This window comes from Cuculus canorus, chromosome 8 (genome assembly GCF_017976375.1).
Source record: "Cuculus canorus isolate bCucCan1 chromosome 8, bCucCan1.pri, whole genome shotgun sequence".
Lineage (NCBI taxonomy): Eukaryota > Metazoa > Chordata > Aves > Cuculiformes > Cuculidae > Cuculus > Cuculus canorus.
The window spans coordinates 25,424,083-25,441,672 of NC_071408.1; the positions used below are offsets into that span (position 1 = coordinate 25,424,083).

Here is a 17,590-nt window from a genome sequence, read left to right on the forward strand (position 1 = left end):
AGGGTAAAACTGGTGGTTTGGTCTGGGTCAGTAGGTGCCTCTTCCTACACTTTTCCCACCCTGGCAGATGCAGATTTGAAGGACTTTGTTGTGTCCTCACCTTTTACTCTAGTTTGGGCACATGGTCTTGGTGGGTGCCTCCTTCCTTCCTCCATAGTGCCACCCAGGCTGAAGACCTCTTCACGGGAGCAGCACATCATTGCACTCATTGACCTATAGTCAATGGATGTATAGATGCAGGAATTGGCTTCTTGCCACCATTTTGTCAAAGCAAACCTTGCTTTGCATTTAAGACAAATGTATCTTTCTTCCCCTACAGGCATGCTGATGTTGAATTAGAATTTTGAATTAGTGTATCAAACTTAGATGTAGATTAGATTAGAGGTCACAAATGAAACTGGGAAGTGCAGCTTCCATTGACATTTAGCAGGCACTGAGGTTTTAAATCCCTGAGGCAATTTTAGAAACATCCCCCTCAAGGAGAAAGGACATTGACTTGAAAGAAAGCAGAGTTAACAGGGAGGTTGTTTTGCAAATGCAGCCTTGAATTTAGGGCAATTTCTGTGTATTCAAGCATTCATACTGGTAGCAATCATTGCGGTATGGTTGGCAGTTCCCACTCAAATCAGTGAAAGGTAGAGAATGAAAGCACAGGCAACCAGAAGTGTTTTAAATGAGATGATGGTGTAGGAGACTGATTTTATTTTCTTCTTCTTTCACTGTTGGGATGCCTTGTCCCACTTCCCTCCCTCTTTACCTGCCCTGCCTCTCCAAGAAACCCCTGGTCAGTCAGGAAACGAGGCCTGATGAGATCAAGGCGTTGAGTGGCTTTTCTGATTGTAGCACTCTGGTATCTAGGAAGGGGCTGAACTCATACTTGAGCCTTTCCTCATAACGCTTGTCTCCTCCCTGCTTATTTTCATATAAATAAGGACAATCTTTTTTGATCTCTGTACTACTTGGCATAATTCAGTCACGACTGGTGGTCAAATTAAGTATTAATGGGGAAAGGAAGAGACAGAGGGGCAGACTGGTGTGTGTGCAGGGTGTTGTCATTTGCTTAGGAAAAGAGCATTGCTCAAATAGCCTGTGCTTCTGTTCAGAATAAACGTTGGCAGGCCTGGTGGGGCAGCCCAAAGCTCTTAGTCTCATTGTAGAGAGATGGGTCAGATGAATTGTTCTGTGGTTTTAATCAAAACATCTTATGGGACAGCATTTCAACAGCATGAGGTGTCAGTTCTGCAATCTAGTCCACACTTATCTGTCCAAAAAGCTTACATGACCCCACCAGCACGACATCTCTTCATCTTTGCTGTATTTCTTCTCACTATGTTTGTGTGAGATAAGGAGTTATCTCCAGGGACAGATGGAAAACTGGGGCATAAAGAGGGTTTTTTTAACTCCTGGGGGGGAAACTATGACTGCATAGCTAATTTAGCATTAGTTATTAACTACTTACCAGTGAACCACTGGGTGATTCCTCTTTTATTGGGATTTGATGGTATCACAGTTTAGGCACAGGCCCCACTTGCTTGGCAGCTGAATGCAAGGAGTTGTGGTCCCAGTCTTGTTTGACACTTTCCCTCCCCACCCTTGGCCAGGAAAAAGGAATGAGAGAGAGACTTGTGCATTGGAAACTACAACAGCTTTAAATAAATAATAATAATAATTATAAATATATAAATATACAAATATATAAAAATATATAAATATATAAAATTGACCCCTCTGATGACTGTACATGACCACTGGTGTTACAGAGCAGGTACAGGGCAAAGATCCCAGGCTGGACTCAGTGGCAGACAGGAGCTAGACTCAGGAACTGAATTAAGGAGCACATAGATCCAGGACTGGGTGCAAAAGGACATACGAGGTCCATATTAGATGCTGGCCATCGAAGCAGAGAGCTTGACACCTCCATTTTATTGTAAGTGTGACATGTATGGAATGGAATACTATGTTGGTCAGTTTGGGGGTCAACTGTCCTGTGTGCCCCTCCCTGCAAGTATGACTGGTTTTGCCCATTTGACTTGAGGATGTCCTTGCTTCTGTAGAAGTAAATATAAACAGTGGCTTTTCTGCATACCAATGCCCTATTACTCAGTGATAACCATAAGTCGTAAGCATGTTCACTTCTAGGGACAGATGCTGTCTGAAAACATGTAGTTAACTTTCAGAAAATGAAGTTATTTAGACAAGGCTTAGCTGCAAAGTTAGAAAATCAATTTTGCTTTAGCTCAAACCAGAATAGATGGGCCACACTGAGACCAGGAGAGCTGTGAAAGTGCTGGCAGCACTCTGCTGCTCTGAATAAATACAAGAGACACCTCAGCCACTGCAGAGCATGATGCAAAGATCACCTGAGTCTCCTTCCCAGTGCCTGAGACTCACCTGCTCCTGTCAGCACTTTCTTTTACAGACGTTTCCTCGGTGGAGCTGCTTCCAGTGAGGGTAGATTTCTGGGCTTCACGTTGCCTACTACATGCCTATCAATCTCAAACTTGTGATGCAGAGACATCACCTATCCAGGATTAATCTGAGGTGCCTGGGTAGCAACAGCAGGAAAAAAAAGTCAAGGGCTTTCTGTCTGATACTAACATAAATTAAGCTTTAATGTGCAGTCAGCGTAACAGAAAACGGAGTTGCCTTGTGGCCGTTTTGGCTAATGCAGCACCCCTGACTTGTGCAGTGAATCTAACACTTCCAATGGAAGTGGTATGAGAAAGACAGGAGTCCTCCATTATTAAAAGATTAAGTCACTTCTAGGAGAACTAGGGAGGAATGGTATTCAGTGTGGATTAAGTAGCAATGGCAAAAGATGAATGAAGGTTGCAAGCATAAAAGTTGAACCCTTGCTCCTCCAGACTTTTCAAAAGTGAAGTCAATGTTCCAGTTCATGGCCATGTTGCAAAGATGACCTGATCCCATGAGGCTGGTATGAGAGTGCACTCTTCATGTATGGAAAGGGCAGTTCGTTTTAAAAATACATTAAAAAAGAATTCAAACTTTAAAGTACCAACTTATTCTGGGAATAGATGGGTGATCTTGATGTTAAAACCCCCTCTGCTAGCAAAGGTATATTGGCCTTTCTGTAGTTTGAGCTGGATTACAGCACCACATCAGTAGAAGTCCTAATTAGGTCACTGTCAAAGAGTTCCTGCTTTGCATAGTGATAAGAAGCTAATGTGACTGCTAGAACACCTGCCAGATGCCAGGCATAGTTTTAATGAGTCTGTGACGCCTGTTAGACTTGTGATATTACATGCTTTTCAGGAGCTAGGCAGTGCTACCAACAGGAGCCTGTGATACCCTCTCGAACAACTGACACTTAGATAAAGCATTCTAGGCAAACAAACAAATACATAAACAGACTAAAAAAACACACATGAACAATGGAGGGTGGAGGCTTCCTAAACATCTTACTGTGCTCTGGGGAGCAGAACAACTGGCTTTCATTTTCCTGGTGTTTCACTTACTGCCATTTGGTGTTCTCTTCAAGGGAGGAGAGCTGGGCTCAGTTGCTGGTTTTGTGTATGTTTGTGTATAAATTTCATAGTTTATGTAGAAGTTGGGGCTGTTGAAGTTTGTGACAAGAGCCATTTGTCATTCATGTTCACAAAGCATCGCTAGAGAAGGTTTCAACTACTGCCAATCCCCAGTCTTATTTATTATTTGTCCTTGTCAAATTAAATCTGCAGAGATTACACAAAGAGCATCTGAAGGTGTTGATATCCCTCTGGTCAAGAAAGCCAGTTGGCCGGATTCTTTTGCTGGGCCAGCAGAAAGCCCCTGGTAGTCATGCATAACGTTTCTCTTCCTTTCTTCCATTGGAAAATGATGAGAACCAGAATTGCTCCTAAGACTATCACTGTCCTCTCCATTTTCTCAGTAGAGGCTGTTAGTAGGAGACCTAAGTAGACCTCTATGACTCCTGGTGGCCAGTGCTTGACTGGTTAGATGCAGAAGTAGGGAAATGCTGCCTTTATTCAGACCCTTTTCCCCTTGCATTTTGAGCTTTGTTGGTAACTCCTTGGAGAAGATGAGCCTTCAAAACTCCTTCGCAATAAGGTCTGCAGCAGACTTCAGGGAGGGGAATTGCAAAGGCTCTCACGTTTATACAGTGAAGTGCTGTGTCTTTATATTCTCATGATGCTCTGTCTGTCATCGTCTCATACCCCTTGCTTGTCAGCTTGCTGAGATTGGAGCTCTTTAGTGTGCATGTAGATTACTTCGGGGTTCTTAAGTGTACCAATAGAAATAATAACAATAATAATACCCATTGCAATGATGGAAAGATATTTTGTGTGGTCAGTGCAAGTATACTTGTTTCATGGGGAGAAGACCCAGGCCCTGTTGTGTTTAACTAGTCAGTGAGATTTGCCTGTGTTCATTAAAACCAATCTTTCTTGTGGCCTGAGATGCCTCCTAGATATTCAAGATGTATTTCAAGGTCTAGTCTCATAGGTTTCAATTAATAACTGAAAAAAGAGAATATAAAACCTTTTTTCCTGGGGTTTCAGTAGCAGCATGCATGCTTCATTAATGAGGAATTTTAATGAAGGATAGATTTGTCAGACAGAAATATGTATTTGATACAAGCAGTTTCATCAGCGTGAGTTAATACAGGGAGGGAACCCAGGTGAAACCAGGCGAAAACATAGAGAGATCTTAGGTGCAGTCCATTAGCATGAAATTTGATAAAACAGCATGAGACATTAAAGCAAGTGGAGTCTGGAGGAACAACTCTCCTGCCTTCATCATGTTTCAAGGGCTCTGTCCATTACCATTGAGAAAAAAATGCCCACAGAGAGGCTGAAGTGTTGCCTGAACAACAATCTGACAACTGTTTTGTTCTTTTCTTGGAAACACTTAGGCCCTGTGATAAAAACAATGCCAATGGGCTATAATAGTATTTTGGAGAAAGGCAAACTGGCTTTGTGTTCCTTTTTTTAGCTCAGCAACCATCAATGGCTAAGCAGATCAGATGTTTTACACTGTGAGCTACAGAGAGGGGAAGTGGATTTAGTGTAACAGAGATGTGGGATCTTTTGCAGGCATGGTCTTCTTACAGCTCTTTGGTTCCACACTTTTGCCTGCTGCTCCGTTTAAGTGGTCTATGTCTCTCTCCTCTAGTGATAGCAGCTACTTATGTGGCTGTGTTATCTGTTGTCTTGAATTTGTAAGAGCCTGGATTGAACAAGGTACTTAAGGAAGACAAGTTGCCATGCTTGTACAAGTTTGTGATCCACCCCGTATCTCATCTCTGCCAGGGTCCAGCTTCAAGAGTATCGAGGGAAGTGCAGGAAACAGCACCAAGCGTTCATTGAATAACCTGCCTTTAGTTAAAGTCTGAAGTTTGTGAAAATATTTGAGTCCCTCAATCTAGACAGTTAGTGCCTTGCTCAGTGATGTCTCTGTAGAGGGTTTATTTTTAAGATGTGGTGGAAAATAAGGACTCTTGCAGATGTTTCTTCTCTTCAGAGGATTCAGTAGAGAGTAGAAAACAATTCCCAAAGGAGGTAATGTGGGAGCAGAATTCAATTTGCATTGCATGCGAGTAAGATACAGACCACAATTGTGTATTAGCTTAAATTCTACTGAGGAATCAAAATCAAGCTGTCAGTTTGGGGATTTTTGTCAGACAGCTTCTTAATCTTGAAACGTGTCTTCATGACAACTACTGGGGTGGAACAAATGCATTCTCACTTTCTCTTCTATGCTTAAACAGAGGTCAGGAATGGTTTGGGAATAACAACACATGAGATGAGAACAGTTTTGCGTCTAAGTTAGCATAGTTGTACAGCTCAGTGTCCCAAAACCTGACAATGACTGGAGAGGAGCAGACAGCCGTAAACGTAGAGGTGAAAGAAAGATTTGTTCACCCTCTTGCTTTGTTTTCCAGTCTGTAGAATGTGAGATTGTAATTGCTAAGATGAGATGGTGGCATTTGGTCACCACTGTTTTATTTCTCAGACACTGCACAAGCCACTGTGAATGCACTGTAGAAGCAGAGCTGGCACAAAACCTAAGTCTAAACCAAAATTCGGGAAGCGTCACAATTAGACCTGAAGAAACTCAGCGTTGCAGGGTGGGATGAACTGGATAAGAATTTTAAGCTTTGCAGAACTTGTTGAATGATAGAAGTTTATTTCCAGCACCTGAAAAATCTACTGTGTATAATTAATATGACATCAGCTCAAAGAAAAATATAAAGATCAGAGAGTTTATAAAGAGGGAACAGAGATTACATTGCCCAGTAATAAGTCCACTATTGTTCTTTATTGAAGCAATATATACGTGTTTATTTAAAAGTTATTAAAAGAAAAGAGCTATGTATTTACTCTCCTTACTAATGGTTTTCAAGCAATAAAAGAAAAAAAAAAAAAAGGGTGTGGAATAAAGCTTGAAAACATTCCAGTTCAATAAAAATGTAACCCTTAAATTTTCTTTTGTGGTGTAATACCATCACTTTAGATTCATCAGAAAGCCTGTATATTCTTAGGAAATTTGGAAAGAGAGGAAATCCAGAGGTAAAGCTGATACCCCAACATTTATTTTTGTCCAGAATCAGGGAGGAGAAGCAGAAATATTGGAAATTCATTGCAAAGTTATCATGCAAAAAATTTATTAGAAGATGCTGAAACCTTTCAGTTAACATTATGTGACACGTTTTTCAATGGTACGTGGACATACAGGTATTGTAATTTGAATGTGAAGCACTTTCTTTCCTCTGTGAAGTACACTTCCAGGACAAACCCGATGTGCTGGGACAACTTTATATCTACGTGCTCCCAGGATGAACCAGGATCTATGAGCAAGGTGGGCAAGAGCCCATCTTGAGCTATGGGATAGGTATTCTGTCCAAGGAGCTTTAAGTACAACTTCCTCGAGGCAGTGAGACACCAAAAACAGCTGTATTGTGAATATTTCACTTAAACCAAGCTATCCAAGTGGAAATAGCTTAACACTAAATTGATATGGTGATTAGAAGACAGTGAAGATTTAGGGAATATAGTCAGAGGTGAGACTGTGTCATGAGCAGAGAAGGATCTTATTTGATATTAATGTGGAAGATGGAAGCAAGGCTGGAGGGTTGACCCATCCTTCCTCTGAGGGCACAGCCCACCTTCTGAGGGTGAAGCGTACATCTTGCACAATTTACACTAAAGATGCGTGAACAAAGGATTATTCAATTCAAGAATTGAACCAAAAAGTTGGGAAGGGGAAATAAGTTCAGAGCAAATTGAAGTGGAGCATTTTGAGGACATTTTTGAAGACAGGGCTTGGGTTTTGTTGAGATTTGTCATTTGTATTTATTAGTTGGGGTTTTCTTTTTAATTGAGATCAATTTTTAAACAAAAAAGGCCACTTTGTAGCATTTACATCTTTGAAAACAGAAGAATAAAAAAAAAAGTTTTTAAAGCTTTGTTCAGAAAGTGCTGAAATGAAACATTTTGACTTGTCTGAAATAAAAGAATTCATATGAAGATGGCATATTACAAATGTTTCAGCTGTCTCCTCGTTTTTCAGTGAATTCATCTGTTCAAGTTGCAAAAAGTTTGCATTTCTCTGCTATGCCCCCGATCAGCTTACTTTTAATGAAATGGAATAGATAACAGAAGTTTTGCTCACTTCTCTATAGTTTCTCAAACTGAGAAGGAAAACATCACCATCCATGGGAATATCTTAACCTCACAAGCATTTCACTTCATTTTTGCATGGAGTTGAGAGTGTTCATATGTATGTGTGTATACTGAGGACCAAATCCCCTTTCAAACTAAGGTCACGGGTCTTCAACAACAATGCTTCTTCCCAGAGAAATACTCTGACGTGGATTCTGAGTCCAGAGATACATCCAAGTTTGGAGTGGACTGTAATCCAATTTAACTACTTAATCTAATTTAACTGCTCATGAGATGAAGTCAACTGAAAAAAACAATTTTGTTTCCAAATTCTGTTGAGAAATGGAAATGCTTTAACTTTAGCATAGAGACCTCAGGCAACTGTATCCTACATAAAATAACCTCATTGTAATTAAGCTAATCAGGTGAATGAATGGTCAGGTGTTTTACACTTTTTTGCTATCTCTTGAGCCCAAATTAACCTCAGCAATTTATGGCACTTACCTGAAGCAGTGCAGATAAGTTAGGTATGGGGAGAATATCATTCTCTGATGTCTTTGCAGTTACTTTCTTTTGCAGCTAAAAAAAAAAATAATAATTATCTATATATGCTTTTATCTTGAAGGAGATGAACTCCATTGGTATGCACTAGCATCGCCTGATTATGTGAGAGACCATGGTCTAAATTCATACTTCACATCACTGGAAAGAGGCTTTATAAGCTGTGCTGGGGTAGGTTAGGATTTCTGCCTGGTTTTCTGTTCTGCTTTTATTTCTGCTCTCCCAAGGGCTTTGAAAATCTGAGTTTCATCCTAGCGTGGAAGAAAAAGGTAAAACCTCTTGTGGGAATGGACATTCTGGTGCCTGTCTTGTGGGTGTGCAGGACTGCTCTCTGTAAGTGAGGTTAAAAAAACTAAGAAGCAGATGTCTCTGTGTCCTGTGGCAAGGGAAACAAGGATGTGTGCAAGGGACTGACGAATTCCTGCCTTGACAAAGACTCCCAAATTAGAATTTATGAGAAACCATGTATAATACAGTGGTCTTAACTTAGTGTCTGGCTGTTATCCAGGTGCATCCCAAGAACAGTGGCATAAGGATAAAGCTGCCACATCACACATTCCTCGCTATCACCACAGCTTCTCTCTTGGTGAAACTAAATCTTTCCCTGTCTGACAGTTCTGAAAATTGAAGCAAGAAAACCCCAGCGCCGCTGCTGTACTTGGAAGCACGTGCAAAGCGTGGCAGTCTTCTGAGAAAAACTTTTCCATTGCTCACGCTGCAAAGACAAGATGCAAATAACAAATTGGCAGACTTGCATTTTAGAAGATTCTCCACATATCTGAGGGAACAGAAACGTTACTGCAAGATTGCTGAAAAAAATAGATTGATGATTTAGTTGTGTGGAAGGTGTGTACAGTCAGCAAAGTCATGTCCTCTCATGAGCTAAGGCAAGGGCAAATTCCTGGCCTTGCTGAAGCTCAGGGGAGGCTCAAAGGGACTCACGCCAAACGGTATTAGCATTACTCCGTCAGGGTCAGTGGACGGAGGCGTTAGTGGGATCTGCCCTGCCTGTTGCTCCCCTCAGACAACTGAGGATGAATTGGTGGCTGATCAAACCTCTGGTGCTTGAAATGAGGTGTGGCACAATGTGTAGTGTTAACATCACACAGCCTCTACCATTGGGGAAGGGTGGGCTGTTTGCATTTAGAAAGGACGTTATCAAGCCTGGAGATGGTCACAGCCCTCTGAGCCTCTGAATTGGGTACCTGATGGAAGCAGTAGGAAGATGCTTTCATGGACAAGGAGAAAGGCACAACTGGAGTGCCAGGCATCTTGGAGCTGAATGAAAATGGCAGCTGGGCAATTTTTAGCCTGGAAATTATGAAAAGAAGTTACTACAGGACTTCATGATGTTAATGTCATTTTTCTGAGCAGATCCACTTGGTAACTAGCAAATTCGCCTACAAGAAAGCTGGAGAGAGGCTATTTATAAAGGCTTGTGGGAATAAGAGCAGGGAGAATGGGTATAAACTGGAAAGGGGAAGATTTAGACTGGATGTTAGGAAGAATTTCTTCACCATGAGGGTGGTGAGGCACTGGCACAGGTTGCCCAGGGAAGCTGTGGCTGCCCCATCCCTGGAGGTGTTCAAGGTCCGGTTGGATGGGGCCGTGGGCAGCCTGATCCAGTGAGATGTCCCTGCCCGTGGCAGGGGGTTGGAACTGGATGATCTTTAAGGTCCCTTCTAACCCAAACTATACTATGATACTATGAAATTCCGATGATGAGCCAAATTTCTACTGCCAGTGCTAGCACAGAGCAACACTGGAGACCACAAGGCCGTTACAGACTAATGGAGCATGCGGCTCAGCCTAAGCTACTTGCTTGTTTGGTTTTGTTCTTTTAATTCTTAAAGAATTAGAAAAGGATGGCAAATTTCACCAGAATTGAAACAAAACTGCTTAAGTCTTTGTCTGCGTGTTAAGTGTTTTCAAGAACTAGCAAGAATAAATGTTTTTCTGTTTTTACCCTGGTTTCTGTACCTTAAGCCTTGTGGAGACTCTCAAGTTTCCTTATTTGGACTCTATTTATAAAACTTGTTTTGCAGAACTGTGCATCCCAAGGAAGGAAATTAAGGTCAGAGATGATAAAAAACCCACCTAAGGGCCTGAAATACTTTTAGTTTCTCAAAGACCACCCCATGTGGGAATGATAGATTTAAAAATGGGTGGAACCGCTAAGCCTGGGGTTGTATCAAGTTATTCATGAAAAATCTCCAAGATCTTTATGTGGACCAGGATATTTGGGTGGTACTTGCTTGTTCTTTCTTCAGAAAAGGCACAGTGGCCTCACAAATTGAAAACTAGCCCTGCTTTTTCTCTGGCTTTAAAAATAACTCTGTATCTTGAAAAGCTGTCTCAGCAGTAGTGAAGGAGTGGAAAAAAAAAGTGTACTATATCCCCATGGTTTCATACAGTGCAGCTGTGCTAACAGAGTGCGTTGAGACTGAAACCAAAAGAAAGGCATGAAATAGTTGATAAAGTGGTCAGTTGAATGAGCTTCACATAATGGGGAGATCTGTTGTCCAGGTATCTTATTGTAGAGGGGAGGTTTTGGTCTTTTTTCTTTCAGGGGAAAAACTCCATATTAATAAATTCAGGCACTATGTATTAATAAAGTATTTACTGAAATCAATGGGAAAGTTATCATCTGATAGGAAGTCTACCTTATTTTGAATTAGAATATTTAAATATTCTTTCAATATGTTTGCATTAAATATCCATATTCTGTGAGATTAGAAGTTTTGATTTTACTTCTGGCTGAATGTATGTAGGTTGATGATCAGATTTGGAAACAACCAGGTCTCTAGATTTATTAAATCAAGTAAACATCCACATGAAGTCTTCAACAGTCCATCCTAGGTCTTGGGGTGATTATTAGTAGTACAGGAATAATGGAACAAGTATGGACCAAATGTAAAATACAGTTGCCACAGTGGACCTATTCCCTATGAGTCACTCTAACTTACAAGTGGTTAGTTTATAACCCTCTTTAGGTTACAGCTTTTTAACATTTCTTCAGTGTTTATTTATCCTCTTCCCAAAGAATGTTCTGAAATATCAGGTTTACAACCTGTGGCTCATGTGATGGTAGTGGAAACAATTAAGCTCGAAGCTTTCAAAGCCACCACTGGGATTTCGATGCCCAAACTCATTAATTTTAATAAGAAGTGAGCTGCCAGTCCTCTTAAGTGGTTTCTAAAATCTCAACCCATAAAAACACCTCTCTACTGGTTCCAGTTTACTAAGAGCTCAGAGGAAGGTAAACACATGTAACAAAATAGTAGGTGTTAAAAAGTGGAAAGTATGTATTCAGATGTGCCCAAGACCATTCAAGGAGCCAAATGGTGGCCCCAGCCTTGAGCTGGCAGATGTGGGTTGGCGTGGGGGCTGCTCCTACCTTCAGTGTCTTGGGGAAATACTGACTGATAGGAACATGAGACATCATTTCAGTGGCAAGGAGAAAAAAGTCAATGGAAACAGAAATCTTGGCAGCAGATCAGTTCCAGCTGTGATGATCACATTGCTTGTCACCTTTGGTGCTCTCTCACATCTGCTCTATGTTCTTGCCTTCTTAACGTGTTTCTGCCCGCCACAGCCTTGTGGCTAGAGTATTGCTCTTCTCTCTGGTGTGCAGGTGGACAGTTTGGTTGCAGGAAGACCCAGGTGAATTCACAGCACATAGTGAAGGGCAGAGGTATCTAGAGCAGTACCAGAGTGAGCTGTCTTTGGACAGTATCAACCAGTTTGTATTCCCATTGCTTTGGCGTTAATGCAGGAGGCAGTGAGGAAAGGATTTTCTTGCCACTCGTTGCTCCCTGCTGCCATTGCAGTTACTCATATGGTGTTTGTATAACAGATGCCTGGTGCAAGTCCTTCCTACCTGCCTAACACATCCTATCCAAGTTTTCATCTTCCAAGCTGCTAAATAGCTGCATTTGCATGTTCATCCTTCACTGATCCACCGTCATGGCTGGATAAAAATTAAGAACTGTCTTCTGTGGCTTGAGGGACCCCTGCAATGCAAACCTGTGACAGCCTTTCCTTTTACATGAGTTTGGAGATGGCTTTGCTTCAGCCATGAGCCTCTGTCACCACCTAAGAGGTCTTGAAAGCTTTGGAGAGCACCATGATCTCTCAAAGAAAGTTGCTGAAAACTCATCCTCAACCTGAATCATGGAAGAAAGCCTTAATGGAGAAAAAAAAATCCAGAACCAGTAGATCTCTCTGTGTGGACCGAGTATGAATGAGTTTAAAAGGGACTCGCTGAGAGTCTGAATGCTTGGGAAGAGAGGGAACATATGGGATTTTCTTGAGTCTTTTATTAATGAAAGCAATCTTGGAGAATTTTAGACTTAATTTAAACAAGTGTCTTTCTTTTCTGTATCTATCACATGATTTCTGAAGAGCTTCATTAATGTTGGCTATGAGTGACAAAGTTACTGTCATTTTTGCCAGTGAATCTTGTAGTAGCAACAATTAATTCTCAGTAGCTGTTGGAAGGTCCTTCGGGTGAAACATGATGCAGTGGAAATAGAGATGGCCATCGTTACTGCGATTGTAATGGACTTCAAAAAATCAAAAAGAAAAAAAAGCTGCCATTAGTAGTTGATGTGACTTTTTTGGACGAGAACAAAACGTTCCAGAAATGAAACATGTGGTTTCACTTGCAGCACATTTTGTACATTGTCACCAATGAAGTTTAGAATTTTTTATTACTTTTTCATTAAAATGTCTTACTGGTTTCACTCAGGAGGCAAAACTTTTCACGTGGCTTTAATTGTTTCTGTCATAAAAGTCATAGCATCCATGTAATAGAAATAGTTTTGCAGACCACAGCTTCATATTGCCTATTAATTCTTTTCAATTTTCTGTACCTACAACTCATTGAGACATCCCAGAGACAGAAAAAGTTCCTCTCTTGAAATTAAGACCAAACAGGAATTTCTACTGAAGTTAGGGGGGAAAAAAATCACTTTGTGTCAGTACTGGTTTACTTAAGGTTTTTGTTTCAGATATCTTTGCTCACAAATGTAAGCTGGAATGGCCGCATATTAAAGGAGAGATTTTGTATTGACTTTTTTCTAAAATTAGCAAAACTCTGTAAAATTAAAACAATAAAAGGCCTTTTTCTGCATAGTTCCAGTCAGATGGAAGAGGGGGTGGTATTTCAAACAGGAGTGAAGAGCTCTGGCAGTATTGTTTCAAGGTGGCTTTGCACAGATCATTTATCCCCTTTTTTGCTTCATTTCTCTGTTTTACAAAATCTGCTGGAATTCAGGTCTTGCACATCCCATCCCAGCAGTCTTGCTATTAGACCATGTGTGTGTCATCAGTCTGCGCTTCCCTTTCACCACTTCTAACTCGGATGTTATTGTCGCAGTCAGAACAATTGTTTCCCCCGATGATGTCCAAAGTTTGGGAAAAAAAAAATAGAAGGGAAATCGTGTTATCTCATTAATTTAAAATCAGCTTCTGTTGAGGTATCTGTTTTCCTCAGATCCTCAGAAAGAGCTGCAGTTTTGCCATTTAACCTTCAGCCCAGTGGGGGAGTTGATGATGTTGACCCCTACCAGGCTCTAAAGCCTGGAAGAAGTAATTAAAATGCCAGAAAACAGCAATAGCCTATCAGCTGCCTTTTCCCTCTTTTTGAGTTTAGTGTTTATTTGAAAGCTTGCTAGGAAATGCTATTGCTGGCTTTAGTGGCTGCCCCAGAGCAAAAGTCTTTCTCCTTGTACAACTTCTCAGCAGCTAAGAGCACCCACCAAGTAGTGTAGTCCTCTGTTTCCACTTTTTCGTAGCGTGATCCCTTGCTTATTCATCAAGTATTTAAATATTGTGTTTTGCAGTGCAAGGACGACAAAGACAAGCCCAGCCTTGGAAGGATCCCCAGCAACAGCCCTGCCTGCTGTCCAGCTTTCTGAGCAGGTCCCACTGACTTCTCCTTCCCTGAAGCCCCTGCAGATGGATGAAGAAGACAGCCTGTCTCCTCACCTCCTGTTGCCAGACAGCATCAGCCAGCTGGAAGAGTTTGGCAGACAGAAGAAATGGCACAAGAAGCAGCACAAACACCATCGCCAGAGGCAGTTCAATGACCTCTGGGTTCGGATAGAAGACAGGTAAGTCACGTATTTTATGCTCCCTGTCCTCTTCCTGCTGTTTCCTAACTAGTTGCTCTTTATAGATCCCAGCTCTTGTTGATCAGAACATAAGGAGTGATGGAAAAAAGGCTTAATGGGAAAGACAGGGAGTGGCATCGTATTCTTAGAGCGTAATTGAGAACAAGGAGGAAGGCTCGTAGGCATGTTTGATCCAAAAATGAAAAGAAATAAAGTTAATGCTTCAAATATTTAAAATATACAGAAACAAAGACTCGTCAGAGTGAAAACAAGAAAATATGATGATTGAAAATATTTTGTTTGCTCTCTTTCTTCCAATAGTTATTTTCCAGTCTTTACTATCAGTGTACTGCCCAAAGACTCAACCGTTTTCCAACCATGCAGAATATTCCTGGGAGTTTTACGATTTTGACATATTTGACTTTCAGTCTTCTTAACTGTGTTCTGAAGATGAAGTGTTTTAATATCTCAGACCGCATTGAAAACAGCAAACTGAGGCAAAGTTAACTATTTAACTAAGGCTTCTGTGTGAAGAGAATGGAGGTAGGCACATTTCTCTTGCAATTCCAGTCTTGGTCTGTGGTTAAAAACTCCCATTCATTGTTTGAATAAAAGCCTTCGTGTTTGTCCAGAGCTTCTTGATGTGTGCTTTTAGGATTCCTGGGCAATTTATTCTCCCACCTCTAAAACTGGTAAAGCTCTTGGCGCCATTATCCAGGCCAAGTCATGGGTATATAAACAGCCACAATGTTTATAGATCTGCTAACAAGTAAAAGGAATGAAATAATCTGTTGGGAACTGGCTGCTTGCCTATATATGTAATGATTGTCTGTCTTTGAGCATTACTCTTATTCCCATTTTTACAACACCTAAAAGTCTTGCATGTAAAATGAGTCAGAGTCTTTCCGAGGCTTCTCCCTTTGCTAAGGACAAAAACTCCACATATTTGTGTTCTGAGATTTTATTTTTTTTTTAAATTATTCCTTTTAATGGAGCAGTTGCCTCATTTTTGTTGTAGTTTATTGTATTCTCTTGTTGGGGTGATGTAAAGGTTATTATTAAGGTGGTGCATATTAATCTTAATGTAGTAAGGCTGAGGTTCTGAGGTTAAAGCCAGGCTTGATAAGAAGGATCAGATTTGGATTCACCTATTTTGTTCTTAAAGTGTGTTCGGTGGTTGGATTATCTCCACAGAAGTTTAGGCATAAGCTAAAAGGTATTTGATCCTACCTAGTTGATTACCTCCAGGACAAAGGACTTTTCTATCTTTCTTTTGCCTGGAGGATGCCAGTTTGTGGTGTCTCAGGATGTTCCAGCATTTCACAAGGGTGTCTGGTCAAGCTCACCATATCTTGTCATAGGAGTGCTTAAATAGTAGGAACTGATGGAATCCTGGCAGTTACACACAATCCTCCTGCCTACATCCTATCTGTACAGAAAGGATATTCGATATTGGGCCCAATGTGGCTGTGGAAACGTGCAGCCAGGGGCCTGAAGCCATGGTGCTTGCACAGCTTTGGCAGGCTTTTGTGCCTTTTGCTGTTTTAATTTCAGTAAGTAATGTTCCTAGGAAAAGTATTTAAAAGGGTAGTACCCCAGGTTAGAGTTAAACTATTCGATCTCTGGTCCTGCAAGATTTTATCTGAATCAAAGTGTTTAATCCCTCTAATTCCATTTCATAAGGGTGGAGATTGGGATAAGGAAGTTTCCAGTCCCACTCCGTTGGTGATGAACAAAATGCTGTGTGTCACCTGCCTTGCTGAAGATCCCGGAAAGATATTATTGAGAGATCACAGCCCTAGAAATGAGGAAAGGCTGGAAGAAAGGGAGTCTGCCCTAGTGCTTTCAAACGGCTTTAGGGCTTCTACAGTTCTGGAGTAACTTGTGGTGTTTTCTTGAGAACAAAACAAAAGTTACAAACTGTTCAGCTGAATCAGGGACTTGCAACGAACTCTGGTTTCCCCATAAACTGGATAGGGTCTCAACTTTCATAAACCAGCTGCTGCATATTGTGCTTTTGGCAGTTGGGCTTCATCAGCATTAATTGCAAGCTGGACCTTGCACAAGGCAATAAACAGCGAGTTCTGTCTGACTAGTTCCTTTGTAATTGGTAAAAAAGAGCAGAAATGTGTGCTTGTCACTAGACTTTGTGGCGTGATCATTCTTGGGAAGAAACAGCTAGGATGGCTAATAAAATGGGCAATGATATGAAACTTGACTTGTTCACCTCTGAGAAAAATTAGCCAGATTTAGATCATTGTTCTGGCATTTGGGCGAAAGCTGCATAAAACTCATTGTTTCCATGCAAGGTCTCCAGAATTCAGTTGTTTGAGCTGCCTTTCAACCTGACAAGTCAAAGAGAAATATACAGGTGGAGGACAAATCCAGGCGAATTTAAACCAGATTATTGATTCTTGTATGAACCTCATTGAACTGTGAAATGACTGTAGTTCATACAGCTCTTTTCCAAAGCTTTATTGACCATGGATTAGAGGACTTTATGAGCCATGAATTGCAGGGCTTTTATGGACTACGCATTTCTAGGCTATCTCATACACTTCCATGGAAATCTTGGTGTGTTTTTTTAAGCTACCAACACAGAAACAAAGGAAATGAACACAGGAGAACAATCTTAAAGGAACATCAAAGGTCTGACTCCAACCTATAAAAGCCAGGAAATCCATAATTAATGGTTCCACTAAGACTTCAGCTCACACAGTCATTCTGGTCTGATCTGAGGTTATAGCTACAATCTGAAATGGCCTCATGAAAAATGAGTCATCATTTAATGTCACACATCATTATTAGTATTTACTTTCAGTTATACTTTGGAGATTGTCCTTTCCATTTTGTTCTGTCTTAACAGCTGAGGCATTTGAGTCGGCACCCCTGAGCGGACAGTGTTTAGATTTGTGTGTTGGAGGGTTAGTACTGCTGTGGAGGATGAGAAAGCTTCTGCTCTGTCTTCTCCATGTCTTTGACAGAGCTAAGATTTGCTGATCTCCTGGGTAATGAGCTACACTGAAGGCTATTAAAAAATAAAAAATGCTGATGAAATGTGTGGTTTCCTCTCCCTTCTGCCTCCCCCAAAATCTAAACAAAATGAAAAAGTCCTGCCTGGCTGCAGTTTGTGCTTGAAATTGTTTGTCAAGGATAAAAATTAAATGGAGATTTCAAGTAGCGGGATTTGATTCTTTAACTCTTTAGTTTTCCAGAAATGTGCAGATTCAAAGTCTATCTTTGGGAGGAATTTGAACTTAGGCAAAAATTAAACCCTAAGTAGCTCCCATA

General features: G+C 40.9%; 1 protein-coding gene across 1 annotated transcript in view; it reads left to right on the forward strand.

The window, feature by feature from the left end:
• Nucleotides 1-17,590, forward strand: part of TRABD2B (TraB domain containing 2B) — a 297,563-nt gene that overhangs the window by 253,574 nt on the left and 26,399 nt on the right. Inside the window, exon 6 of the mRNA XM_009561919.2 lies at nucleotides 14,030-14,299. Within this exon, the coding sequence (XP_009560214.2) occupies nucleotides 14,030-14,299 (270 nt within the window). The remainder of the gene's footprint in view (nucleotides 1-14,029; nucleotides 14,300-17,590) is intronic.